We start from the raw sequence: 27,231 nt of genomic DNA on the forward strand, positions 1-27,231 counted from the left end.
TCTTGCCACCTCAGTAGAGATGCTTGAAACCGCCGTTCCAGACAACAGCACTGCTGCCACTCACCATAGTTGGCGTTTCTCTTAACTCCATAACACCAGCATCGAGTGATTAATTATTTTCAAATGTGATGGTCAAGTAAAGGAAGTTTCTGCTCCTCCTGCTTGTAGAGAAAGTTTAAAACGACCAGCAAGTAACCCAGAAGCTCAGGAACCCGAAAGCAAAATACAAAGAACCCCACCCTGTGATTTGTAAATAATGCTTTAAGCCAGTCATGATTGGAGTGCTTGGGGGAAGCAGTATTGAGACAGTACTAGGCAGCCCTGTTTCCACTCCTTATTCACCTACAAAAGAGGTGGATCTGGCATCTGCTCTCCATTCCACTTGTCAGATTAGTTTCAGGGTATCTTATTCAACCCTCCAGATAGCCCCACCTCACCAACAGCTATTAAAGCAGACGTTTCCAAGGGGAAGATATTCTCTCAACTCAGCAATCTAATCCTGTGGTTTTGATTATTTAATTTTTGTAAGCCACTTCTTCAGTGACATCAGTACAGAGGAGGCTGTGTGGACCATCATCCAGGCATTATGGTTCTGCAGAGCTCCTGGGGGCAGCCTAAAACCAAGTAACAGCACAATCTCATGCTGAAGTGGGTATGTTACAAAAGCAGGTATTAATTCATGTGGGTGAAGGGCTGGCTGTCACACCAGAAGTGTGTTTGGAGAGAGTGGAGAAGCTGTATGTGTGCATGCTCACATAAAAATGATACCCCAATTTCTACTCTCCCTCCTCCCCCCAGGTGTTTTGCCTCTAAATTGACATGAAAGCTCCAACTCTTTGCTATTGCTACCCTGACTTAGAAGACATATGGGAACCAGTGACTTCTAATATCTAAAACTAAACTTGTAGCTTCAAGAGAGAGGTCTAAGCAAGAGAACCAACCCATCCGCTCAAGTCAACCCTGGGAGAGTATTTGGGACTCAAACACTGCTTGTAGTGGTGCTTTAGAGTCCATAGTCTTGAAGGAGGCAGCCACCACACCACCAAGGCAGCCTGCCTTTTGTTGGGTTCCCCCCTAAACTCCTCCGCCCCCCTCCTAAACTCCTCCCCCCCCCATTTTCCACCTCTGCCCCCAAATGCCACCCTGTGTCAGTGACCCACCTCTAATTCAAGAGTTCTATCCCACAGCCCTTTGTGATTAGACTGGCAAGTCTGTTCAGTGCCAGATTTTCCCCACAGCACAACATTCTAGATGCACAGACAGTGGCAACTCAATACCTGTGAGAAGTTTGGAGCCACCAACTTTTTGAACCTACATCTGCATTGCCCAACATTTAGGTGACTGGAGGCAGCTGGTGTAGCCTCCATTTACTCAAGATCCTGGACTGTGAGAATTTGAAACTCAGCTTTTTTATTAAAGATTTGGAGAATATACAGAAACACTGGAACAATCAGGGCAGCTGGTAGGTTCTTAGGAGCTGACCCCCTACACTTAAACAGATTTCAGATAAAACATTCTGTACAAGGAGCACGTGTCACACAATGCATGTAACTTACAAAACATTCATTAGGAATTACACCAGACCAGAATGGACCCATTTAAGCCTGACTTAGGTCAATAGTAATTGTCTGCTTAACTGGGAGTTTTAACTGTTTATGCTAGGACAGAACTGGGGTTCAGTGAGGTTGTAGAAGAACATGAGTAAGAATTAATGGTTGTCCTTGAAAGCAAGTTACTCTACTTGATCAAGGGGGCTCAGTTATATGCATTGAGTTAGCCGGAGATGGAAAGTAGAGTAGCCTGGTGGAGTTGGGAAAGGAGGAATATTTTGTCCTGTTAACACATTTGAGTACAAAACTGCATTTTTTCAAGATCTCCAAGGAGCTGTGAAAACTGTTGAGTCATATTAAGGAGGCAAAACATTGCATGCATTGGCACCATTTCAGAGAGATGGGTGTCCTATAGCTTATCAGTGATAAAAAACCAGAGGTAGGCTTGAACATGGGAAGCATATTATGATGTAGTGAGCTAGCCTTTGATTTGGGTTGACTAGTAACCTGCTTTTATCCTTTAAGACTGAGAAGTTCAGTATGGCAGAGGGTAGAAAACAGAAACAGTCTGCCTCCTTCTTAGAAGATGGAGATCTTTAACAGAGGCCCGAACTAAATATGAATGTTAAATAAACTTGGCGATTCTTGCAGTTACAGGTCTAAGTTTCCTCTTCCTTGCAGGGAGGAAGGCTCTCTGGTGTTGTGACAGCATCTCTCACTTGTACTGTATACCAACAGCCTTGTGCATCAAATTTGTTCTGATATCATTTACATTAGCCCTAGTTTAAAGAAATTGTTTTCTGGAGCAAGTACATTTATGGGCCATTTCCCTTTTCAAGGCCATCTCTGGAATGATCAGAGCATCTCTCAGACTCAAGAAGTCTTCAGAACAGTGACCCAAGTCAGTGAATAGGCGTAAAAGCTACAGAACTCCAGCGAGGCAAAGAGAAGGCATGTTCTTTCTTGGAAGGATCAGCTCAGTGTACCAGTCTGTCTTGTTTTCAGGGAGATGGGGAAGGGATGGTAATGGGGGGGGGGACTGGGAGAGCCTCAAATCCTCCATTAGTACAAGAGGAATAGTACAGATGAACGAATGCAGTTTCATGCACCAAGACTTCAGAGGGGTTGTTGGGAGGCCACTGGATCCTCAGTATTCAATTCTGCTCCAATAGAACATGGTGCAGATAAGAACCCAGAACTATAAAGAAAAAACGGCCGTTAGATAATGAAGAAAGCAGATTTAAAACAAAACAAACACCCCCCCCCCCCCAACAATCCCATTGTCAGATGACATTTCAGCCTTTCAGTGGATCAGGTCAGGGATTTCCATCACCAAATCCACCCCCGGTAGCCACAGAAGGTTGCAGTCTTCACACAGGAGCCAACTCTTCAATACAACAGTTGAGCTGGAGCAGGGCAAGCTATCTGCAGCCCACAACTCTGCAGTTAAGCACTTAATGCATTTTGTTCCACAGCTTATGTATTATTGATTTCAGTCTAGAGGTTGCTCTTGAACTTTTTGCCATGACTATTTCTTAGGCAGGGCCGGTGCTACCATTAAGGCAAACTAGGTGGCTGCCTAGGGTGCCAAGATTTGGGGGCACCAAAAAGTGGTGCCCCCATTTTTTTTTTTTTTTTAAAAACAGCGTTCCTATGCCCCCTCCCTGAGCGCACGGTTGCCGCTCCACTTCTCCCGCCTCCCAATCAGCTGTTTGGCGCCACAAGCCTGGGAGGGGAGGAGAATTAGAGCGGGGGGCGGCATGCTCGGGGAGGAGGCGGAGCAAAGGTGAGCTGGGGTGGGGAGCTGCTGCATGGCTCCCCGGGCTGGGGGGGTGAGCTGCCACAGGGCTCCCCACCCCAGCTCACCTCTGCTACACCCCGTCCCTGAACACGCCATCGCTGCTCCACTTCTCCTGCCTCCCAGGCTTGCGGCACCAGTCAGCTGTTTAGCGCCGCAAGCCTGGGAAGGGAGAAGAATTAGAGCGAGGGCAGCGTGCTCGGGGAGGAGGCGGAGCAGAGGTGAGCTGGAGTGGGGGGACTCCCCGGAGGGGGAGGGGGAGGGAACTGCCGTGGGGGGGGGGGGGTTCGCGGAGCTGCCACAGGGCTTGGGGGGGATGCAAGGTGGAAGTTTTGCCTAGGGCATGAAACTTCCTTGCACCGGCCCTGTTCTTAGGTGATTATTTCTCATCATGAATAGCAAATACTCCAAGTTGTGTATTTTTCTGCTCTCATGACAAGCCCAAAGAGCTTGGCCAAATGAACACTTCCAGCAGGAGTAATTGACACTTTTCTGTGAGCAAGACTGGAGAGCTGCACAAATGTTGGCAAAGAGCAAATAAGAGGAGTGGTGAATACCCAACTGAACATCTGTTTGCATTAACAGCAGCAAACTTTTTTGGCAACATTCATCACCTATCCCTAGGCTAAGGTGGGGGAGTTCATACTTATTAGCACACTTAAGTGCTTTCACTTTGTGGGCCATGGGATCAGTCCACTGCCAGAGGCTTTTGATTTGTAGAGTTAAAAGAAAGTGAGTTAGCTATACAGTACAGAGATTTTATTCTGAACATCAGCAGGGTGCACTTATGGGGATTAGGCACAGTTGCCATTAATTTCTCAGCATGTGGAGGTCAGATCAGAACTGGTGATCTTCAGAACACAGCCTTACTTAATGGAACGGAGCTAAAGCAGCTTAATCTGCAGACTGTCCTTCAAGGCAGCCCACATCCCTTACCCTCCCCCCAAGCGTGTTCCCAATTCAGAACGGCCCTACGGTTGGATGTGGAGCTACTTGTTCTCCAGGGATTAGTCCTTTCACCAGTGCCAATCCCCATTTCCCCTCATGTTGTTGGGGGGCGGGGGGAGGGAAAGAGGGGAAAAGAGAGCAGATATTAGGTACTCACAGTCCAGCAGAGAATGGCGAAGCCAAACCAGGCAACACCCCAAGCATGTCTGTCCATTGGACCAGAGATAATGTCATAGCAACCCTGTGGGAACAGAGCCAATAAGCAAGTCATGACCAGAGTTTGCTTTTACAAACTATGTTGCAAGCTCAGATCTCTCTTGGAGAGAGGTGGGGTTCTCATTCTCTAGGAATAGAAGAACACTGAACTAGCTGGTTTGCACGACATTAACAAGTAAGCTAGAACATGCTTTGATTGCAAAGCAACCACCATGGTCAGAATGGTCTACTTGGTCTTAGGAGATAGTTCACAGTTGGCATCCCACCCTAGGGCTCTGCCAACTCCCTGATACAAGAGGAAGAAATGGATCCAGATTATGGCTTTATATTCCCTCTAGAAACAGATCACTCTCAATTACTTCAGGCCAACTTACTGTATTAACTATGCCTTTCACTCCAAATCACCAGGAGAACATGAGATTTCTGTTTTGCCAGAGGGAATATAGCTGGGGATGACAGCCCTCTGCTAAGCTGCTAGAAGCTAAGGTCACCTGAATTTCCCCATAACCCCCACCTCCAAACATGCATCTTACATGCAGTCAGCAGTGTCTCCCTGGGAACAGGCTGCTCCACTGACTGGATACTGCCATTCCAGCTGCCCACCATGCTCCCAAAAAACTGAGCACGGTACAGTTTACCATGCACTGCCCCACGGCAGGTTGCTAGCATTTGGGAAAGGCATCAAAGAACCAACAGTTCCTTTTAAGCCATAGATGTTGGCAAAAGCTTCTCACATAGTGCCCTATCAACATGGCTTTGTCCCTTCCCGCCTCTAGAATGGGGGTCTTTGGGTAGGTTAAAAGAATTTAGTCACTATGTATGGGATATCAGTCACCATTCAACACTGGCTACTATACCAACCCTCTTGGTCATGAAGCCAGACACCCTCAGAATGCAATTCCTTTGGGTACTATTGTCCTTGGCTGGCATCTTGTACCAGTTCCACTGGGACAGCACCCCTCTATTGTCTCCTGCATTTAGGGCCCTACCAAATTCATGATCCATTTTGGTCAATTTCACGGTCAAATATCTTAAAAATTGCAAATTACATGATTTCAGCCATTTAAATCTGAAATTTCACAGTGTTGTAATTGTAGGGGTCCTGACCCAAAAAGTTGTAGGGGGGGTTGCGGTACTGCTATCCTTACTTCTGCACTGCTACTGGTGGCAGTGCTACCTTCAGAGCTGGGAAGCTGGAGAGTGGCAGCTGCTGGCTGTGATCCCAGCTCTGAAGGTGGCGCCACCACCAGCAGCAGCATAGAAGAAAGCATGGTATGGTATTGTCACCCTTACTTCTGCACTGCCACTCTCCAGCTACCCAGCTCTGAAGTTAGTGCAGAAGTAAGGTTGGCAATACCATGACCCCCTAAAATAACCTTGTGACCTCCCTGCACGTCTTTTGGGTCAGGACCTGCAATTTGAGATACTCTGGTCTCCCCCATGAAATCTGTATAGTATAGGGTAAAAGCACACAAAAGACCAGATTTCATGTGGGGAGACCAGATTTCATGGTCCGTGACACATCTTTCATGGGTGTGAATTTGGTAAGGCCCTACCTATGTCCTAAATATCAGAAATGCTCCTGTACTACTCTGTCCTGGGCCAGTGATATGGACAGGAAACTACAGAAGCGTCTCCTCCTCAGAAAGGCTTTGGAAACTAGCAGATCTATCCTGTCCTGTCCCCCTAGTAGGTCATAGGCTTCCAATCCCCATTGTTCTTCAAGTGGCATGCTGCCCCCATCCCCATGGGGTAATCCAGTGCTTAATTTGTGCTAGAGCTGAGCCCTGGTACCTCTAGGCTTGGTAGTTCATAGCCCCAGCACCTCTGGGCTTGCTGCATCAGTCATAAATGTAAAATAATTGCTTTAGCCCTGGCACCTCTTTTCATTACAAATGAAGCACGGAGATAATCCCACTAATCAATGAGAATTACAGTAAAAGTGGAGAGAGATTCTTGCCTTATTATTATAGTAGCCGGAGACTCCCAGTTTGCAGCCATCCAAGTTGATTGGAATTCCTTGGACATCCATGACACAGCACTGGCGTGGCCAAGGGAACTCGGAGTCACTGTTCTTGCTTCTGAACACAGACATGTAGTTCTGCCAGTCAGAGGGGCCATTCACCCCACAGCACTGATTCTGGATTTGGGAGAAGTTAAAAAAAAAAAAAAAAGACAGAAAATTTATATTCCCCCTGCAACACAGGGCTACAAGCATTATCCAGTCCTCAGTGGTTCCCCCCCTTTCTCTCTCCTTCCCCCACACCCCCACTCCCAGAACAGTGACTAGCTTTCATCACACCAGGCATAAACAGATTTATAGGAAAAGTAACATGTGGACAGATATTTCAGGGGCCTGAAGTATCGTTTGATGCACCAGCACCACTGGGATGCTGGAGGTTAGGCAGGGCCACATCTGAAGATTCCAAGCCAGATTCTAGCCTTTTTTATTAGTGACAGATTCTAGGGCGAGAATGAGAAATTCCAGAGCTGTGTAATGTTTAGAGGCCATCTTCAGTTATAGGAGCATGGTCACCTGTAGCATGAGGCGGTCCCACGTCCTGGTGACACCTTCACTCATCCACTTATCATCATTGCTGGCTGGCTCTGGGTTCTGATACTTTTCCAACATTTGCTTCAGGAAGAGATTGGGTGTGAACTACAGGGCAAATGAGATAGAGAGCACACACGGTGTTATTAGATTCATAGAGTCCAAGGCCAGAAGGGACCACTGTCATCATCTAGTCTGACCTCCTGTATAACACAGTCCAGAGAACTTCCAAAACATTATTCCCAGAGCTGATCTTTTAGAAAAACATTGTCTAGCTTCAAACTTCCCACCATTGGATCGTGTTATACCTTTCTCTGCTAGACTGAAGAGCCCATTAAATATTTGTTCTCCATATAGATACTTATAGAATGTAATCAAGTCATCCTTTAACCTTTTCTTTGTTAAGCTAAATAGACTGAGCTCCTGGAAACTATCACTATAAAGCATGTTTTCTAATCCTTAAATCATTCTCTTGGTTCTTCTCAGAGTCCTCTCCAATTTATCAACATCCTTCCTGAATTGTGAGCACCAGAACTGTGCACAGTTCCAGTGGTCACACTTATGCCAAACACAGAGGTAAAATAACCTCTCTCCCCTACTTGCCATTCCCCTGTTTATGCACCCCAGGATCACATTAGCTCTTTTAGCCAGAGAGTCACACTTGGCGTTCATGTCCAGCTGATTATCCACCATTACTGACAAATCTTTCTCAGAGCCCCTGCTTCCCAGATTAGAGTCCTCCATCCTGTATGTATGGCCGGCCTATATTCTTTGTTCCTAGATAGATACATTTAGCCATATTAAAAACACATATTGTTTGCTTGTGCCCAGGTTATTAGATGCCTTTTTGAATTGAGTAGGTTTTCTGCTTCATTAGGAGTAGAGAACCAGCAAACAGTTTTGGACAACTAGGTTCGTTTGGAAGTCCTCCTCCAACCGGAGATGCTAGGAGTTCGAGACGAAGGACTCTGGTATCTATGGGTTTTCTGATGCTTCCAGAGTCAGACAGCTGAACATGTCCTCAGAAGGGTTTGCCGGGGATGTGGCAAGGGAAGAAGCTGTTTGTTAGTGTCTGGAGGTTTGTTTGGACCCAAGTACTACACTTACAACTTTTTCCAACAGCTGGAAGAACCTACATGGGTCTCTCCCCTACACTAGTAATGCTCAAATGGTAGGACCAGAGGTCTTCCATCATTAACACTTACAATAGCATTGTCAATCTGCATCTGAAAAACAGGTCATGGTCCAGTAACCTCAGTTAATAGACAGACTTAGCTTGCATAAAGAAAGTCTTCTTTCCTTGACCCCAAGTTATGGAATTACACATGCCCCTAGGAGACTAGGCCGTCTCTTCAATGGTTCAGCAGTATCCATTACTGTCCAGTCTCTAGCCAGCCCTCTCCAGATTTCCACTCTGCCATAGCTGCATTGTATGCTTAGTGCTTTAGCATTTTGTGGACATGTTCCAACACCCCACCTCCATCCTACTCTTGAGAGAATATGCATGGAAAACCACCACTCACAAAATCTCGATGAGTTGCTGCTGTGATGCAAGAAGCCACTTCAAATCCATAGGTGACCAACATCAGAATGATATACTGGGAAAGAAGCAAAGCAGAAAGTACAGTTAGCTCTCCAACCTGGGTCTATTCTCACAACACAATGCATTTCAAAGTGTGGTGTTACAACATCAGAGTCAAGGTATTTTGGAGCAGGGTTCCTTCCCCATTCCATCCTATGAGCACTAACCTCCACCCGTACCATACCTGAACAACCCTGAGACTCAGAATTAAGTTCCACCACCATGAGAGTCCCATTCATCCAAGTTCTACCCTGTTAACAGATACATTCCAGATAATCTGGATTTAAGGGAAGCCCTGTCATTAGTGATTGTCTTATTCCCTGGAGCATAAGGGTTCATATGCTCATTTTATTTGTATTCTGCCTAATGGCACTCCGACTGCTCTGATTATCAATAGTGATGTCTTATCCTTCTTAGGAAGCAGCTACATTCTTTGCCCCACTGATATCTTGAGGGTGCAAGTTTGAGGTTTATTACAGGGTGTAGAAAATTAGTTAGTCTTAAAATTTGTTTCACAGAATTTCTAGACTGCTCTTTATGCTGTAGGCACAGATCAGACTTCTCCACTCTGCCTCTTTAATAGAGCTTCTGAAGAAGTAGATAAGAAGCTGCATAATGATCGGTTGACTAAGCATCCAAACACCATTTTAGCATTGTCCACGACTTGTCCAGCAACTCCAAAACACGTCCCAACCATATAGATGTTATGGAAGGCAAAGTTTCCTCACAGCAGTGATTTAATCTTACTTTGATGTTCAGAAGTTTAGGTAGAGGTATCAGTATTTGATGCCACCCAGCAGCAAATAATGAGGACACAAGTTTGAGTGGTCAATAGGGATTTACACTGTATGACCATGTCAATTATGTTGTTCAGGATTCTGCTGGAGACTCAAAGACCAATCAAGGCATTTGTACCACACCTGTAGCCACATGCTGTCATATTAAGGTATCCCAAGGAATGGTGTGACTATATTTTCTAAAAACCCAGACAACTTTAATACAGCTACAGTCCTTCCATTGCAGTGTTTGCCTCCTCTAGACCTGGTGACAGGCATCAGAACCCACCACAAGACCACCATTTTGATTCCTATTCCCTCAGAATCTCTCTCAAACCAACCCAGATAATGGCGGAAGGGAAGCCTGTTATGATATGAACCCCCTACTGGACTCAGTTCAGTTAATAAGAAACCATTTCCCTCCTTTTCCCTATTGGTTTTCCAAGTTAACTTTTCCCCACGATAGAACAAAACTGAGGTAGCAAGGGCAAACTTATTTTGAAGGGAACAAGGTTCAGTCCTCCTGGTCACGGGTTTGAGTTGTGGCTTAATTACCATGGAAATAGTCTCCCACACTCATGTCCCTCTTCCTGGTACAGATTCCTTTTGTTTGTGGACAATGTGGCTGTCCTAGGTGTCAAAGAGGAAGGGGGTGGCCCTTTAGGCACATTGGGCCCTAATGCCATTTAAGGCCTGGACAGTTACAACCCAAATCTTGAAGTTAACTGTGTTCAACAGCTTGTGAGCACAGGGGGCAGAAGACTGGAATAACATGATCTCAGTCTGTTAACGACCTGTGGACTAATATCACTCCACTTACCACCAGCAGCATCGTCCGGTTTGACTTAATGACTCCAATGATGCCCAGGACAGACAGATTAAAGAGAGCAAAGCCAACAAAGATGCCAATCCAGGCCGCACCGTAGATGTCATCGTTATTAGTGGCTTCAAGCAGAGGGTACAGAGTCTGCTGATCCGACACGAAGAAGATGCACTCTGCCGTCAGCGCAATGCCGCACATCTGAGAACCAGAAGTCAGACTCCCATCAGGTCAGCCCAAAGCAGTACCACAGCTATGTCCAAGGAGAGCTTCTATTAATCACATTCCTCCTCCTGCCCCACACACAAGGCACAAACTTCCCAGCGAGACCACTCCCTCCCCACAGGCCCACAATCCATTGTGTTCTGTCCTCCCATGGGTATTGGAAACATAAAACCCACTGAGCATGGGCCCTCTCTTCCCCAGGCCAGCACAGATCATACCTGCTGGGCTTGTCTTAAAACTAGATTTGGAGCATTCCTTTAAGAACGGCATGAACATAACCCTTCCTGTCACTGTGGGAAGGAGCTGGGCTGGAAAGAGGAGTTCAGGAACCAGGGCTCTTCCCTCCAGAACCCATGGCACAAAAACTTGTTCTTCTAGATGTGCTGTTGCTGCCCCTACTTCCTACCAGGCCAGGTACCCTCACCCATCCATCCCTTACAGAATTCGTTTGCTTGCACGACTCAGCCTGGACCTTGACCTCTCACCTAGCCTTGCACTTATTTTATTTAGACTGAAGTGGTAACATGAAGAATGACCCCATTGCTGGACTGTGCCTTTTATTACAGTGCATCTGATGAGGAGTGAAGAGCCCCTAAAGAAACCATCTCTCCACCCCCACCCCTCACAGCCTCAGATCACTTACCCCAATAATCACATTGCCAAGAATTAGTAGGGCTTGGAAAAAGCGCACTCCATTATCGCCTTTCGCCATCTTCAGCTCCTCATGCAACCTAGAGGGGGGAGAAAAGTGTTCAGGACACACAAGTCTCACAGGTTTATTCTAGAAATGGCTTTTCTCAGGGATAATGTCCAAACAGAACCCCACAAGCCCCCACATACACTCTTCTCCTCAGCTTCCAGTTTCAGAAGGGAAGTGTCAGTGCTGGGGAAAGTTATCCTGTTAGTAGTCTGAGCTCCCGCAGTAATCCAAGTGGCAGGGAGATCAGCAATATTTGTGTGGGCTGCTGGAGATGGTTTGGGCCTTGCCTACACTAGGATTTTTACCCACCAGCTGGCAGCATCATAGTGCAAACCTGTAGCATAAGCACTAATGCAGCTACATCACAGCTACAGTCCCTGTGTATACCATAAAGACAAGGCATAGGAGTTAAAGAGTTGGATGGACCCTACACATGTCTTCACTGAAGACATCTGCTCCATCCCAGACAGCTATTCACCCTGTAACCTCTCCCCCAACTCCACCACAATTGAACTATGAGCCAGTTTTGTGATGGCCACTTCTGCTTTGTCATAAACACCAAACATGCTCATTTTCCTATAGAGCTTCGGGTCCAGGTCAGAGATATCTGGTCTATTTGCATGCCAGCAAATCACAGCAGTCTAGTCTAGGGCTTTGGTTTATAGCTAGTATATACACTTTCCGGTGACTTCTTTCTTCCCGACTCATACCTACTGGCGAGATCATCGGCTCCTTCTCCAACTGCGTACTTCAGGCTATGGCTTCTGTCTCTGAAGCAGTGCTACTTCCTTTGGTTTCCACAGCAGATAACCTGCAGCAAATCTGACCCAGTGTCTTTCTAGTGAGAGACACTCCCAGGTTGGGAACTGAAGCTACCCTAAAGCATTCCTTACAGAGAGGGCGTGAGGGAGGAAGTTGAACCACTAGCAGCGGGAACATGGAATACTAGCTTAGTAGCATTCCAGCTACATTCTCAAACTCTCTACCCTGCATTCTAGTCCCAAGCACTCCACATGGAATTCACTCTTCTCCAGTGAGCTGCACGGCATCCTCCACAGGGTCAAGAACCCTGGAAAAAGACAAGTTCAGATTCTGTATCTGATGGGAAGGTGATAAAAGCCCTCCTCCAAGGGGGACTGAGAGTGTGTGTGTGTGTGTGTGTGTGTGTGTGTGTGTGTGTGTGTGTGTGGTGGGGAAAACAAACAAAAGAAACAAAAACCCCCACAACAACTGTGATTGTGGGGAGCTGCACAAAACCCGAGCTGTCAACAGAAGCTTAAATTAGGCCTCATCCATACCAGCTTCTATACCAATGGGACAGGTAAAGTTTACGAGCAGATAAGGTAACAAGTCCACTCCTGGAATGTCTACACTAGCAATTTCTTATTCGAATTTCCATACTGTTGCTAACCCCAGAGAGAAATCTTAGTAATGTTAGTATAGATAAAGCCATACAGTCAAATATTAGAGGGATGCAACGTTACCCTGCATAGGAAAAGGTGGGCTGAGAAGAAATGCACACCTGATGACCTCTTCCTCTTTACTAAGCCCTGGTCTCCCTTCCCACAGACTTCCTTAGGTCCTCTGAACTGCAGTGGGGCAACCAACAAGCCACAGGAAGTTCTCTGGTGGACCACCAAGCATGTAGACACCAATAGAAAGAAGAGTTACCTAAGCTTCCATGACCTCCCTCTACAACAGCTTTTCTAAGGCTATTCTTACACGAATGGCAAAAGACAACCAGAATTCCATGCAACTGCAGCAGTGGTGGAGTTGCTAACAGAGAGAGACCTCAGGCATTTTTACCACTTCTCTGGGGATGCGCCACTTGTAGTCCTACCATAATGTAGTTGGTTCATGTAGACACCCAAGCACAGTGCTGCAGACCTGCCAACCTCAAATTGGACACCGTTCCTACAGTTTGGTTTAGCCACTGTCTGGTGTATGCACTTGTACATAAGAAAGAAGAGGAGTTCTTTAGGGAGCCTCAAGCTCTGAGGACAGTGTAGTTTTAGAAGAGCCTCACACAGGAGACGGCGTGGAAGGGAAGGAAATCATCCCTACTAGAACCTGAACAGTGCTCTGCACACTTCATGGGAAAGAGATGGTTCTAAGCTCAAAAGGAGGCTTTTTCTGGACCAGATTGTTGTGGGTCAAGGCTGCTCTGGGGCACAGGTTGGAAACTAGGAGCTAGATCCAGATAGGGGTTTAAGTGTTGCAATTCTCAGTGTCGCAGCACTCAAAATTTAGGTCTCCTGCCACCAAGTGGAATCCACAAGCCCTGGAGCAGGTACCCAGGCTCCCTGTACAATGAATAGGGATACCATGGAGAGAGGCTCCTAAGGAAAGGATCCACAAAAGCAGCAGGGAACCACCAAAGCTAGCCAATGGGAACATGCCGAGGAGCTAGGGCTGGGAGGAAGCACCTCTCTCCGCTAGGGATTCTCAGGTGTGGAGTCAGGTGCCAAAGCTGCTTTTTGGAATAAACAGGGCAGGGGAAGAGGGGAAGTTTGTGGCAGCTCCCCCTTATAAGCTTTAGCTCAATGGTTAGAGCACTCACCTAGGATGTGGGGGAGACACAGGTTCAAGTCCCCTCTCTGCCTGAAGAGAAGATGTTCAAATTGGAGTCTCCCACGTCTCAGGTCAGTGCTCTAACCACTAAGCTCTGGGATATTCTGATGTCTGGGCTCCCTCAGTGTCTCCTGTTGAAGCGGTTTCACTGGGTGTGAAATAAATATTGGACCGGAGTGGGAGTGCGAATAACTCTATAGGGAGTGCCCTAACCACTTGAAATGCTTGTCCAATTCCCTGCTCTACATTAGGCAGAGGAGGGAATTAAACATGGGTCTCCCATATTGCCGGTGAGTGCTCTAACCACTGGGCTAATGGTTATAAGAGAAACCACCTCCTTTCCACCAGCCATGGTGAGTTTTAGGGTGCTTTGAGCACAGCCACTGGGTCAGGTCTGCAGGGGAATGCCTAGTTTGAGGATCCTGCTGTGTCCAAGGTCGGAGATTGGCACCTAGACTGAGGTGGCTGGATGCACCCTCTAGCAGAAACATAGGCAACTTGGAGACTTTAATGGTGAAAATTCAGGCTCTTGGGGTCCTAAAGGCCCAATAGAATTAGGCAGCAGCTGAGCAAGGGGGTTGAAGATTTCAGTGGTGTCTAAATGTGGGTGTAAAGTGCTTAAGTCCTCATGTGGAACTAGCCCCAGGTTATTGCAGACCAGCCAGTTATTTGAGGAATCTTGCTTAGGATGTGTCCTCCCAGCCACACCCTCACCCCCTATGAGCTAAATGCCTTCTGCAAACTTTGGATATGCTGCATGTTCTCAGAGCCTCCTCTATTGGCCAGATCCTGCCTGCCCCAAGCCTGCTACTACTGTGTGCACCCATGCCCAAGAGAGAAGCTCCAGGACTTCCACAGAAAGGAAGGGTCAGCTTTCAAAAATACCTGCTTTTGGGAGGAGGAATGGGGCAGGTATATAGTCCTCACCATCTGTGTGCCAGTTGCCTAGTTACAGATTCCTAGTAACATGGTGGAGGCACCAGCCCTTTACTAGGGAACATGAAATTACAAGGAGAGTAAAGGCTGAATAGAATGAAATAAATGCAGAGACAAAGAAGGGAGAGAACCTTTACTAGAAGGCCTTATGAGAACAGTAACATGGGGCAGCATTATGCAGAGCATAGCGCACCAGTAGGAGTCAGAAAGCCCTGAGTTCTATGCCCAACTCTACCACCATCTCCTGGTGTGACACCAAGAAACTTACTTCCTCAGATTCTCCATGTTACAGATGGGAAATAGTACTTCCCTACCTTTGAAGAATGCTTAGTTGAGACTGAAAACCATGCCAGGTGTCATGACAATGTCTGGACCTACTGGGCAACCAGAGAAACTCTCCTCCGAAACAGATGAGCTATGAATGCCCTGGGACTTCACACATCCCAAATCAGCCCATTCTAAACACCTCAGAGCCGGGATAAATTACAAGTAAGAGCAACTAGCACAGCACTTGCTACGTTAATGCACCTGCAGAGGCAAGAGAAGAAACTCTGCACGTTAGCCTTGGTTGAATTGCACACGTGTAAGTGTAGGGAAGACCTCAAATCTACATTGATCTGGAATAGTAGGAGGGCCTTCTCCTCCCATACCTGACAAAGAGATGGAGGCCAGCAACTCCTGTGTTGTCTTTAGTCGAGGGTGTCCAGAGGAGGGATTAAGTCTTTCATATAAAGCTAGTTTTTGTATTGGTTTCCAACCCAACGCAAGTTGCCTCCAGTCCAATTGAAGGCAGGGGAAAGATGGGGCTTCACATAGGACCCCAAGTGCTTCATATATTAGATCTATATGAAACAGAAGGAAAGCCAGGGGTTGGGTTTCCTCCCTCTCAGGGGAAATCTAGACCCCCAGCTTGAATGGAATCATTGTTGTCAGTTAAGTCAAATGATAAACTCTTGCTAGATTTCAGAGTAACCACATCGAGGGTATTGCAGTTCTAGGTATAACTGTTCAGTAGATATCACTTGAAACCCCTTTGCTGTTCCACCCCCACCCACCCATTGCACCCTATGTTTTCCCTCAGCTGTCCCACCAGCCACTCCCAAAATCTGGCCATGACCCAGTTCCTCTCTCCCTAGAGCATGTGGGACTTGGTAAGTTAGTCAGACTTCAAGAGTTGCAGCATCACTGATCTTCAGCAAACTATGGGCACGTCTGTGCTTTCTGTGCCCCATAAGCTGCACTAGGAATGGGCTTGGCCTATACTCCCTCCCCCTACACACAACAACAGGCTGTGATAGACCCATAAGGCCAGTGGGGGAAGTGGAAAGGATGCACTGAGAACTAAATCCATTAGTGTTTTGGGTGCCCAAACCAAGCCAGATTTTCAGAGGAACCAAGCAGCCACATCTCTCATCCAGCAGCGGCTCCAGCAAGTCCAGCTCGAGACAGTTTTTAGGCCTTCATTATACTTCACTTCCAACACAGGAGTTGACAACCTGATCTATTCCCCATAAACTTGACAGTGAAATGGATAAGGGCATGTGCACTCAGCACTCCAGGTAACTCTAGCTGAACACCAATACTGACTACTACAGAAGAAACTGGGCATATAGCCTTGCATTCTGCAGGCACCGCCACTTAAGCATGTGTGTGTGTGTGTGTGTGTGTGTGTGTGTGAGGGGGGGGCGGCGGGGGCAAAAAGAAAAGATGCAACATCTCCAACTTGCCCATCACATTAGTGTTCCCCTCAGAATAGCAACTACGCTAATGCACTACCAGTTCTCTCCTCACACCCCCTCCCTCTCACTTTCATGGAGCTGTTTCTGCATCACATTCTTAATGAGTGCGGTAAGAGGCTAGAGACAAGGGACCCAGTCGTTTTACTGAGCAATCTCATGTAGGATTTACCCATCATTCAATCCAAGGTGCCCATTCCAAATGCGTCAGCAGTGACATTCATTTGAATGACATTCAGAGTCATTCATGCACAACAAACCAACCAAGCCTTACAGCGGCAGAAAGATTTGGTTCACCCACCCAGCACTAACCTGCCTTTAACCTGATTCATCTGAGAGGTGCAAGGACCACACCTTCCATTTCTCTAATTAACAAAGCCCAGATTACAGAACATTTCCCTTCCAGCTTTAGAAAAATGTTTTCACTCATGTGAGGAGAATGAGAGACTTCAGCCAAATACCAAGGTGTGTCTCTTAAAGCCATTTCTCAGCCTAACCATGGAGGATTACTGCATTCTGCCTTCTTCATGCATTCAAAATAAGAGTTCCACTCTTGTATGCGGGGGTATAGCTGTGTGGGTCCCAGGATATTAGAGAGACAAGGTAGGTGAGATAATATCTTTCATTGGACCAACTTTTGTTGGTGAGAGATGAGTTTACACAGAGCTCTTCTTCAGGTCAAGAAGAACTCTGTGTAAGCTCAAAGCTTGTCCTTGTCACCAACAGAAGCTGTAATATTTTTATTAGACCCTCACCCCCCAATCTCTCTAAAGTCCCATTCTGAACAGCTGCTAAAGGCTGACAGTAGGGGAGACAGGTTTTCATTAGACAAAATGACATTTAGTGGAAAAAGCCTCAAGGACTTTGACAGTTAGTCTCCAAAATTTAAGATACTAACTAAAGATGAGGGGAGAGAGATATAATCTTATGGATAAATTTAGCCACCATATAGAATACTTTAAACATTGTGGATGAAGTGGGATTTTTACTCACAAAGGCTTATGCCCAAATAAATCTGTTAGTTTTTAAGGTGCCACCGGACGGACTCCTTGTTGTTTTTGTGGATACAGACTAACACAGCTACCCCTGATTAAAAACAACTCTATAGGAGCTGAGCATTTTACAAGTGTTGGTTTGCCCTTAGTAACTTTGTTGTCTTTGAACGACTGTACATACAACAAGCTCCTCTAATAATTTCACCCACCACTGAAATGAAACAGCAGCTTGTTTAACAGCACTCAAACATTAGAGGTTTAGAAAAGGAAGAGTAGCCAGCCAGTTAATTCAGACCACAATAATGAAACAGCCTCACCAAACAATTAGTAAGTTTGGTTGAGGCTTAAGTCTCCTTTAGAGAGAAATTGTTTGCTATGAAAGCATGCTTGTCAGAACACTGGAGTGCCTGTTCAATTATCCAGAGTAATCACCTAGGAAATAAAGTTGGGATGAACAATTGTTTTCTTCCCTCCCTCATTAGCTTTATGGAGCCAAACCAGAAGAGGTTTTTCCCCCCTTTCTCTTCTTTCAGAAGAAAGAGGAGTAAGTGTAGTGCTCACACTTTAGCTGTGACCCTTACTTCCTGCCCCCCAGATATGTTGGCAACACATAATGCTCCTTTTTTAATATCCCTTCAAGAAGCAAATTAAAGGGATAATACAGAGTAGGCAGCCTGCAGGTAGAAAAGAAAAGATACTTAATAAGCTCTTGCAGTTAATTCTACCCAATTACTAAACACCCACTCACTTCTAGTGCTAGAGAACTAAAATAAACCATTAACTATGAAAGCCTCCTTATTTATTGTGTCACACAGCAGTAGCTTGAATATCTCATTAAAAGGAATACAGCAATTTACTCACCTTCTTTACTGTGCTGCTATCCCACAGAAACTCAACCACACCTGTAAAGCTAAGCAAGCCCCCCCTGTAGCCCAGCCTGTCTTTAAAGAGCCCTGAGTGCTTGGGGAAAGTGGTTTTGATTGGTGGGGTGTGCAACACATGAGAGGAACCTGTTTCTAGCCAAACCTGTTCCTGGGTTTGGATGGAAGCAGAAGGTGTCTCTTTGATTCTGTGATTGTACTGGAATGTAGTTGTACTGAAAATACACACACTAAAGTGTTTCCATTATTATTGTCTATTGGGGTGGACAGGTGACTCACTCCTATGAGATCTCTGAACTTTAGAAAGGATGGGTGAATAAGTACATAAATGTGAATATTACTGACTGATGAACTGTTGTTTTAATGACTATTCGGTGTCTCCAAAGTAAATGCTCTGACTAAAAAGGACAGAAGGGTTTTTTAACAAATGTCTTCACGTAATCCTGTCCTGAAAAAAGAGGGGTGGGGGAAGAAAGAAAAACCCCACCAAATTGGGCTTGCACCTGGCTCTGTTTCTTTATGGTCCATAAAGAAGGCATGAAAGATAGGTGTGTTGGTTTGATCTTTTTTTTACATTAGAAATTCAGGTTTTACCTACCCTAGAAGACTCTAGATGCCAGAAGCTGGGAATGGGCAATAGGGGATGGATCACTGGATGATTACCTGTTCTGTTCATTCCCTCTGGGGCACCTGGCGTTGGCCACTGTCGGAAGACAGGATACTGGGCTAGATGGACCTTTGGTCTGACCCAGTAATGGACGTTCTTATGACTCTATGGATGACTAGAGAACTAGTAGGATTATGATATCACACTTGGGCATTGATCCTGCACATGCTTAACATTGCACACTATGAGTAGTACGTAAAGTGCATAAAGTTAAATATGTGTGGAAGTCTTTGTAGGATCACTGAGGGGGCGAAAGCTGGTTCACTGGGAGGGGAGAGGGCTGAGGAGCATTTGAGACAAAGGATGTCTTTGTTTAAGATTCAAAAGCCCCTTCCATTCCACTCAGTTAGGGTCTGTGAAAACTCACAGTCTACATTTCTGAGATCGCCAGCTACTGGGATGACTATACTTGACCTTCTTCATATTTTTATGTTAAAAAACAAACGGGGGGGCGGGAGACCTTAAGGATGGGGGTGCATGGGGTCCTAATCTTTCAGGACCTCTTTATGCATCAAAAAGTGCATAAATGGGCACAAACTAAATTTTTGAATAAATCCTCAGTAAGTAACTTTTAAAGTGCCTTAAGGAATGAGAATTGTGAAAGGTCTTAACATTCTGGGGGCCTCCCCTCCAGATATCTAACCAGGGTCTCTAAACAACCAAAGAAAAGCCCAGCTCCTAGAGAATGTAGGCCAGGTTTTTCACAGAGTCCTGCGCCTGCTGGACAGGACTTTGGTAGTTTAACCTGGGCTCTGTGGATACCCACCTATTGCTGTCAGGAGAACCACATTAGATTGTCGCAAGGCCAAGTGAAGAAGTAACCAGCTGTTCCATACAACCACTGTTCTTGTGACACCTGGGGTAGATTGGACAAGGGGGAACTGGGGAAAAGAAAGCATTAAGGAGAAGTGTCTGTCACTTGTCTTGTTGGGGTGATGAATGTGTGAGGACATGGGAGTGTTTGGTTGAGATAACAGTCCCCTAGAGGTATGAGGCAAAGTCTGCACTTCATCAGAGAAAGTTTCCCTGGTTAGAGGACACTTTAAGTGGCATTGGGGTTTATGCTGTTACTAAAGAATTCATGGCAAGATTTAAAATATTTACGCTCCCTAGAAGCACAGATTCTAAGCCCAGCTGAGTTGATTCATCCCCCTGGTTCTTTTGTAGTACTGGAGAGAAAATGAGTGGCATGCAGTTTATTGGTCTGCTCTGCTCTACTCTACTGGACATGAAAGATCCCTGGGTTACAGGCATGCGTCTTGGCTTCACAGACCTGCCAGGCTATATGTGCCACAGCAGCAGCTAAATGCAGGGGTCCATCTTTTGGCTGCAGTGGTGATAGTTTGCTACAGACCGTGAGTGTGTGTGTGTGTGTGTGTTGTGTATTTGGTTGTCGTGGTAATAGATACCCCAGCAGCTTTGGCTGGCTGTTGGTTAGTCCTGAGTGTGGAAATAAATGGCTGCTACAAGGTTACAGCTCTCTGTGTCTCCAGTGATTTCTTCCTAAAACTGTTGCCCCCAAGGATATAACGGGGGGAATACAGGAGGGACAATAGTGAGGATAGAAGGGAAATGGAAGCCCCATCTCTTGCCAGAATGAGGCAGAAAGTCTGGCTGGGAGAGCAGGTGAGGAAAGCGCTCGCCTAGGAAAAAAGGAGGAGAGGTCAGCATTGTGGAGAGCTGGGGCCAGCCAGCCACCAGCATGAAGAGAAGCTTTCAAGAAAGTGCTGGTGAGTGTTTGTTGCTTGACATAATCCCCAGTCAAGGGTTTGCAGACTGGTTGTAATCTTAATCCTATCTTGAGTTGGAAATGAGGGGAGAGATGGAATTCAGTCCTTTGCTGTCACTGTTGTTTGTCTAGTGACAGCTTTCTGTCAAACTGGCTTAGCAGGCTGATAGGGAGATGGTTGGGGCAGATCAGGAAAGAATTTTGGTGTCCGAAGGAGGAGCAGCAGAATCCTTTTTTTAAAAGCGAAGCTCAGTTTGAGCATGCACAGACACAGTGCATACAAACACATATACACAGGTGAGTGCACATAGAAATACATGCGTGTGCATGCACACACGCAGCCCCCCACATGCACATACTTGCTCAGATCCAGCGATCCACACACATGCATATGCACACACACACAGATCCATACCATATGTACACACACATAGGTAGGTGCACACACAGGCATGCACCTCTGCATGGACTAATACATGTGCAACCCACGGGGTGAAAGTGGGTTGTAGGTTCCCTGCAGTGCCTGGTGCACAGAGGATATGAGTCTGTTACAGTGCCAGCTGGGTAGCGATGGCTCTTTAGCTCAAGCTGCAGCTGCTTGTGTTCTTTCGCGTGGGAGGTCCCTAATTCAATCCCTGGTGTGCTGGCCAAAAAGACAGCCCTCACACGTGCGACGCACACACTGCTGTATTCATAGGCACGTAACATATTGACCTTCAAACTGGGAAATCTGCAATTGACTGAGCCCAAGATTGCTCAATGTCCCAGCTCAGTCCCTTGGGGCCACTTTAACCATCTCGTAGCCAATGATTTTAGTTTATTGTTCATTTATTGTGTGATGTGATGGTTAACTAATGTGTTATGTCATATATAATCATTGTATGCGAACTAGATTTAAATTATAGGATTATAGAAGTATAAGATTGATGAGTAATTAGAAGGGAGCTGTGGTCAAGTGAAAAATTCTCTAAGTTGTATTAGGTATGTCGATAAGCTGGGCTGAAATGCAAGGCCTACAGGCTGAGGCCTCTAAGATTTTAGCTTAGCGCAGGGGTGAAAGTGGGCCGGTACGGCGTACCAGTAAGAAGCCAGTACTGGCCCGTACGCAGCCCACGTTAAAGCGCTGCTACAGCAAAGGTCCCTGCTTAAAGTGTGCTGCCCCTTCCCCCTCCGCCCCCCCGTCGGCGGCCCTGCCAGAAGGGACCCTACTGGCAGGGCCGCCAATGGGGGAGGCAAAAGGGGCAACAACGTTAAAGTGCTGCCGCAGCACTTTAATGTCATTGCCCCTTTTGCCTCTCCCGGGCCATTGACAGGACGGGGCAAAAGGGCAGCTGTCGCGGGACTTGCGATTTAAAGAGCCCTGGGCCCTTTTAAATCGCTACCACAACCCCGGGTGGTGGGGGCCAGGCGGTGTGGATGGGCTGGCTGGGGGAAGTTGACCTGGCAGCCCCGCCCGAGGGCCTGCCCTTTCCAGGGGCCAGAGCTGCCTCTGGACCGGTAAGAATTTATTATTACTTTCACCCCGGCTTAGCCATACTAGGCCATAGGCTTAAGAAATGCTTGACATAAGTAAGGACCAAAGAATGACCCCATGCCACAAGATTACGGGAAAAGATCTACCAATGGATGATATTACGAGAAATTAACAGCAAGAGTAATTTTTTGCTTACAAGCATGGGCAGTGGGTATAAGAAGCTTGGGGAAAAATGGGGCAAGAAATGCCGGCTGCAGCGTACCTCCCTTTGCAGGCATGCCAGCCCACCACCTTGGGAGCGCTGCTGGAGGAAGATCCCACGAAGTGGGAGGGCCACTAGTGCCCAGACTGTGGCCCCACCACTCCCGCTCCACCCTGCGGCCCTGCCCCCACTCTGCCTCTTCCCACCCCCGCTCCGCCTCTTCCCTTGAGGCCCCACCCCACCTGCCACCCACTCCTCTCTGCTGCCTCCCCCGAGATCTCCCTTACCCACTGACTCCAGCAATACTAGCAAATTTTCAAGATTGGCATATGTGCACAGGTTAGGTGTGTTGCATGTGGGGGAGGCATGAGGTTGGACTGAACAGAGGTTGTTGAAAAGGGAAGAAAAAATGTGAAATATTTGGAAATTGTTTTCTTTTTGCAAGGTTTGAAATGGACCCTTCTTTTCTTTTCTTTTCTTTTCTTTTCTTTTCTTTTCTTTTCTTTTTTCCAGTATTTCTCCCCATTTTTGAAAATTTTCCATTTTCAAAAAAGACAGGAAAAGAAAATACGAGTTCAGTCATTTTTGAAAGGAAAAAGTCAAAGGAAAAAATGAAAAATAAAATAAAAGAAGGGAAAAGGAAAAACAAGAGAAGAGGACAAAAGGAAAAGATGGGGGGGGGGGGAATGAAAAACTAAAATCTCCAAAACATGGAAAAAATAACTAACGATCTAGATATTTTCATTTCTGATTTGCATCTAAAAAAATTAAAAGGTTAAAAAATATCAAACATTTTTCACAAAAAGGTCATTTTTAAAAAAAAAAGCCATTTATCAAACAATAACAACAAAACCAAACAGGAAATCACACCAAGCCTTTTTGTAGAACAAATTTCAACCAGCTCTATTACCTAAGGGTTTGTACCCGGGACATGAATGTGCTGTGTACATAGCATGCTTCTGTATTAGGTGGAAGCAGAAGGAAGTGCCTTGTGAAAGTGAAGTCTGTCACTGAGAGAGGAAACGTACTGTGTGGGCAACAGGATATTGTTAAGAGGTGCCCCAGAACTTGGTATTGTCTGCTTTTTAAAATTTGCTTGGGGAAGGGAGGATATCAGAGAATGTCCTAAACTGAATATCCAGCCAGACTATCACCTTGCTACAGATCAACCCAGGCGGCACTCAATCTGCAAGGAGGCTATGTCCCTTTGGGATTTGTCATGATGATGATGATGATGACTTATAATACTTAGTCCTGCCTTAAGTGCAGGGGACTGGACTAGATGACCTCCTTGAGGTCCCTTCCAGTTCTATGATTCTATGACATAGGCGCCAATTCCGTGGCGCCAGTCCTGGAGCACTCACAGAAAAAAATTAACGGTTGCTTAGCACCCACTGGCAGCCAAACTCCCCTTCCTCCCTCCCACCCACCAGTGGTCTTGCCGATCAACTCCTCCCCTTCCCTTCCAGTCCCTCCCACCTGCTGCGGATCAGCTGTTCTGTGGTGAAAAGGAGGCGCTGGGAGGGAGGGGAGGAGCGGGGATGGGGCACGCTCAGGGGAGGGGGTGGAACTGGGTGGGAAGAGGTGGGGAATAGGCAGAGTGGGGGCGGAAAGAGGTGGGGTGGGAGCTTAAGGCCAGGGGTGGGCAAACTACAGCCCACGGGCTGGATCCAGCCCCTGAGGGCTTTGAATCCAGCCCACAGGATTGCCACCCCTGTGGTGCCACGGGCCCCGCGTTGCTCCAGGAAGAGGCTGGCACCACATCCCTGCGGCCCCTGGGGGCAGGGGTGGGGCAGAGGGCTTAACGCACTGCCCTCGCCTGTGGGTATCTCTCCCAAAGCTCCCATTGGCTGGGAACAGGAAACCACGGCCAATGGGAGCTTCAGGGGAGGTACCCACAGGCGAAGGCAGTGCGCTCAGCCCTCTGCCCCCCTCCCCTAGGGGGCCGCAGGGACGTGGTGCTGGCCACTTCCCGGACCAGCGCTGGGCCGGGGCTAGGGCAGGCAGGCAGGGAGCCTGCCCTGGTCCCGGTGCGTGCTGCTGCCATCCCAGAGCCATTCCAGATAAGCGGCGCCAGGCCAGAGCCCGCACCCTGAACCCCTCCTGCACCCCAACTCCCTGCCCTGAGCCCCCTCATACACCCCACACCCCTCCTCAGCCCCAACCCCTTGCCCTAAGCCCCTTCCTGCACACCGCACCCCCTCCTGCACCCTGTACTCCCTCCCGCACTCCCAACCCCCTGCTTCAGCTCTACATTCATGGCCCTGCATGCAATTTCCCCACCCAGATGTGGCCCTCAGGCCAAAAAGTTTGCCCACCCCTGGCTTAGGGGAAGGGGTGGAATCAATGGGGGCGGTGCCTGGGGCAGAGCAGGGACAGGAAGAGTGGGGGTGGGGGTTTGGGGGAAGGGGTAGAGTTGGGGCGGGACCTGGGGCAGAGTGAGGGTTGAGCACTCTCCGGGGAAATTTGGAAACTGGCGCCCGTGAATGATGATCTGCAGCAGAATGAAGATTACAAACAAACCCTATTAGACTGCATGGGTAGTATCAATGAGTCGGCCTTGCTATGGAGAGATGGACCCTTCCTCATCCTCCTGCCACCTTTGCTTCCATGCCATGCAGTGGCTTAACATCCAGAGAGTGTGACCTCACAGCAGGAGAATGGAAGCCACTGGCCAAACTAATAAGACCTCATGAGTCTGCCTCACTTCCATGTTAAGAAGAAAAGATGAACCATCACCTCTCCCCCTGGTGTGGATTACATTTGCAGCTCTGCATGGGAAGATAATAAGGATGATCAGATCTTATCAGGAAGGACCTCCTTTGCCCCAACCCCGCACACAATGGCCCAGGTACATTATAGGTTTATCTTCAACTGCTGAAGCCTTAGGTATTGGCTAACTCAGAGGCAGGATAGGAGACCTGATGGACAAATGGTCTGATGGGGTAAAGGAAATCCTATGTTCCTACGTGTGTAACTCCAGTGATTACTGATCACTTACACAGGTTAAACTGGGTACCATGGCCAGGACCGGCTCCAGGGTTTTTGCCGCCCCAAGCGGCAAAAAAAAAAAAAAAAAAAAAGCTGCGATCGCAATTGCGATTAGCGGCACTCTGGTGGCAGCTCCACCGTGCCGCTTTCTTCTTCAGCGGTAATTCGGTAGCAGGTGCTTCCCTCCAAGAGGGACTCGCCTCTGAATTGCTGCGGAACAGCCCGATGTGCCGCCCCTTCCCCTTGGCCGCTCCAAGCACCTGCTTGCTGGGCTGGTGCCTGGAGCCGGCCCTGACCATGGTTGAGTTTTCCTGGGGCTGGGTGTGTGTGTGTGCTTTTTTGCTTTCCTCTGGGGCACTGAACAGAAGTCACCTGTTAGGGCCACCTGATGCTCCAACTAAAATCCACTAGGGAAGATTATGAATTGAGCTGTGTTCTCTCTATAGAGCCTTCTCATCCCCATAGACTAAGGCTTCCCTACAATGCTCTAGCAGGGTAAAGGACTTCAGCATAGCCGGGGAATAAGGCCAACTGTCTGGGTCACCATGTCACCTAATCGTGTTCTGAAAGATCTGAGAGCTGCAGACTTTGCCAGCAGAGTTAACATGTTGTTAAGTATTTCAATCACCTTCTCCAAAAAGTGGCATTACAAGGGATCCCCAGACTCAAATTCCTTCTCCCCAAGTGGCTCCGGCTCCCTGCGCACATTTCCAGGCGCACTGAGGACAGCTGCATCCAGCCCAGTGCTCACCCTTCCTCCTCTAACCCAATTTCATTTTGAGGCTGCATCTCATGCCTGTCCTGCATACACCAGCCAAATGTCATGGCCGTGTGCCAGTTCTTTCCAGGGAAGAGGGGAATTTCTCACAGCTGCCTCTGCCTCTCTCATTGCATGTGTGTGTCGAAGGTGAGGATGTGGGTTTTTCTGAGAAAGATGCTTACGGAACCACCTAGAATTCAAACTCTCCCTGGCCTGGCTCCAGATCATCCTCTAAGCTCATATCCACTCATTCCACTCATCCTATCCTGGTTTTCTTTCTGGCCTCCTCCCCAAGGCTCTCCATAGTGGGCAGGGTCATACTTTCACTTGAGTTGCCCCTCCTTTTGGAAAGATCACCACTTCTGTACCTTCTAGCACTGGAGACAGAGAAATAACTGTAGTGCATGGATGATATATGAATGAACATCACCCAGGGAGATATGGGGAACATGATTCCATCCCTAAAATGTTTACCAAACACTACTGAGTGCAGAGACACAAATAGCATACCATTAGCAATAACTATGACGCTAATTATACTGAACTGGAATAACCCACTGGATCTAGTTCAGTTTGCAAAAATACATTCTGAAAAGCAGAATTGTATGCAAATACTTAGAATAATATGGAATGTAGTTAATTAGTTCCAAGATCTCAGATACACTTGTGAGGAGGGCTGTACGAAGCTTAGATAAATACACCTTGGTGATTCCATATATCCTGGTATTTTGGACTTGGAGATAGAAAATCCCTCCTGGATGTGGCATTGCATCTTCATTCCTCAGCAGAGCTGAATAATGGAGACTCTCAAGGTTTTGTTTCCTCTCAAAAAAATGCAAACTTTATTTTATGAACTTGTATCAGGATGGTTTCACAGATGGACAATACAGTTGTGTTCATAAATATGATGGGTTTTCAGGGTTGCCAATACTCACAATATTTGGTGTTCAGCTGAAAGCCTCAGCTCCTGGAGTCATGTTATTACACACAAATCTCAGTTGTAGTTCAAAAACTGGAAAATTAACATTTTCCAAAAAATAATTCAGTTTCTAACCCCGAGGGTGGCAGAGGAACATTTGAAAACAGGAATCCTAAAGCCTCCAAAAACAAAAATAAAAAGAGC

The 27,231-nt window shown here is 47.0% G+C and overlaps 1 protein-coding gene across 4 annotated transcripts; it reads right to left on the reverse strand.

Annotated features, from left to right (window-relative positions):
- Window positions 1–1,390: 1,390 nt before the first annotated feature.
- UPK1B (uroplakin 1B) lies at window positions 1,391–18,393 on the reverse strand. 4 transcript variants are annotated; one of them, XM_024112581.3, is made up of 8 exons: window positions 18,266–18,393; window positions 11,110–11,197; window positions 10,242–10,442; window positions 8,587–8,661; window positions 7,049–7,171; window positions 6,473–6,652; window positions 4,454–4,537; window positions 1,391–2,748 (listed from the first exon to the last, which is right to left on the reverse strand). In XM_024112581.3, exons 2-8 carry the CDS (start codon window positions 11,176–11,178, stop codon window positions 2,698–2,700), a joined length of 783 nt encoding a protein of 260 aa, XP_023968349.1. In that variant the 5' UTR covers window positions 11,179–11,197; window positions 18,266–18,393; the 3' UTR covers window positions 1,391–2,697. The 4 variants fall into 4 exon arrangements, with proteins under 4 accessions (XP_023968349.1, XP_065429157.1, XP_023968375.1 ...); XM_065573085.1 differs by lacking the exon at window positions 18,266–18,393 and adding an exon at window positions 13,727–13,885; XM_024112607.3 differs by lacking the exon at window positions 18,266–18,393 and adding an exon at window positions 11,877–12,235.
- Between the last annotated feature and the right edge of the window lie 8,838 nt (window positions 18,394–27,231).

Source organism: Chrysemys picta, chromosome 1 (genome assembly GCF_011386835.1).
Source record: "Chrysemys picta bellii isolate R12L10 chromosome 1, ASM1138683v2, whole genome shotgun sequence".
NCBI classification, from domain to species: domain Eukaryota; kingdom Metazoa; phylum Chordata; order Testudines; family Emydidae; genus Chrysemys; species Chrysemys picta.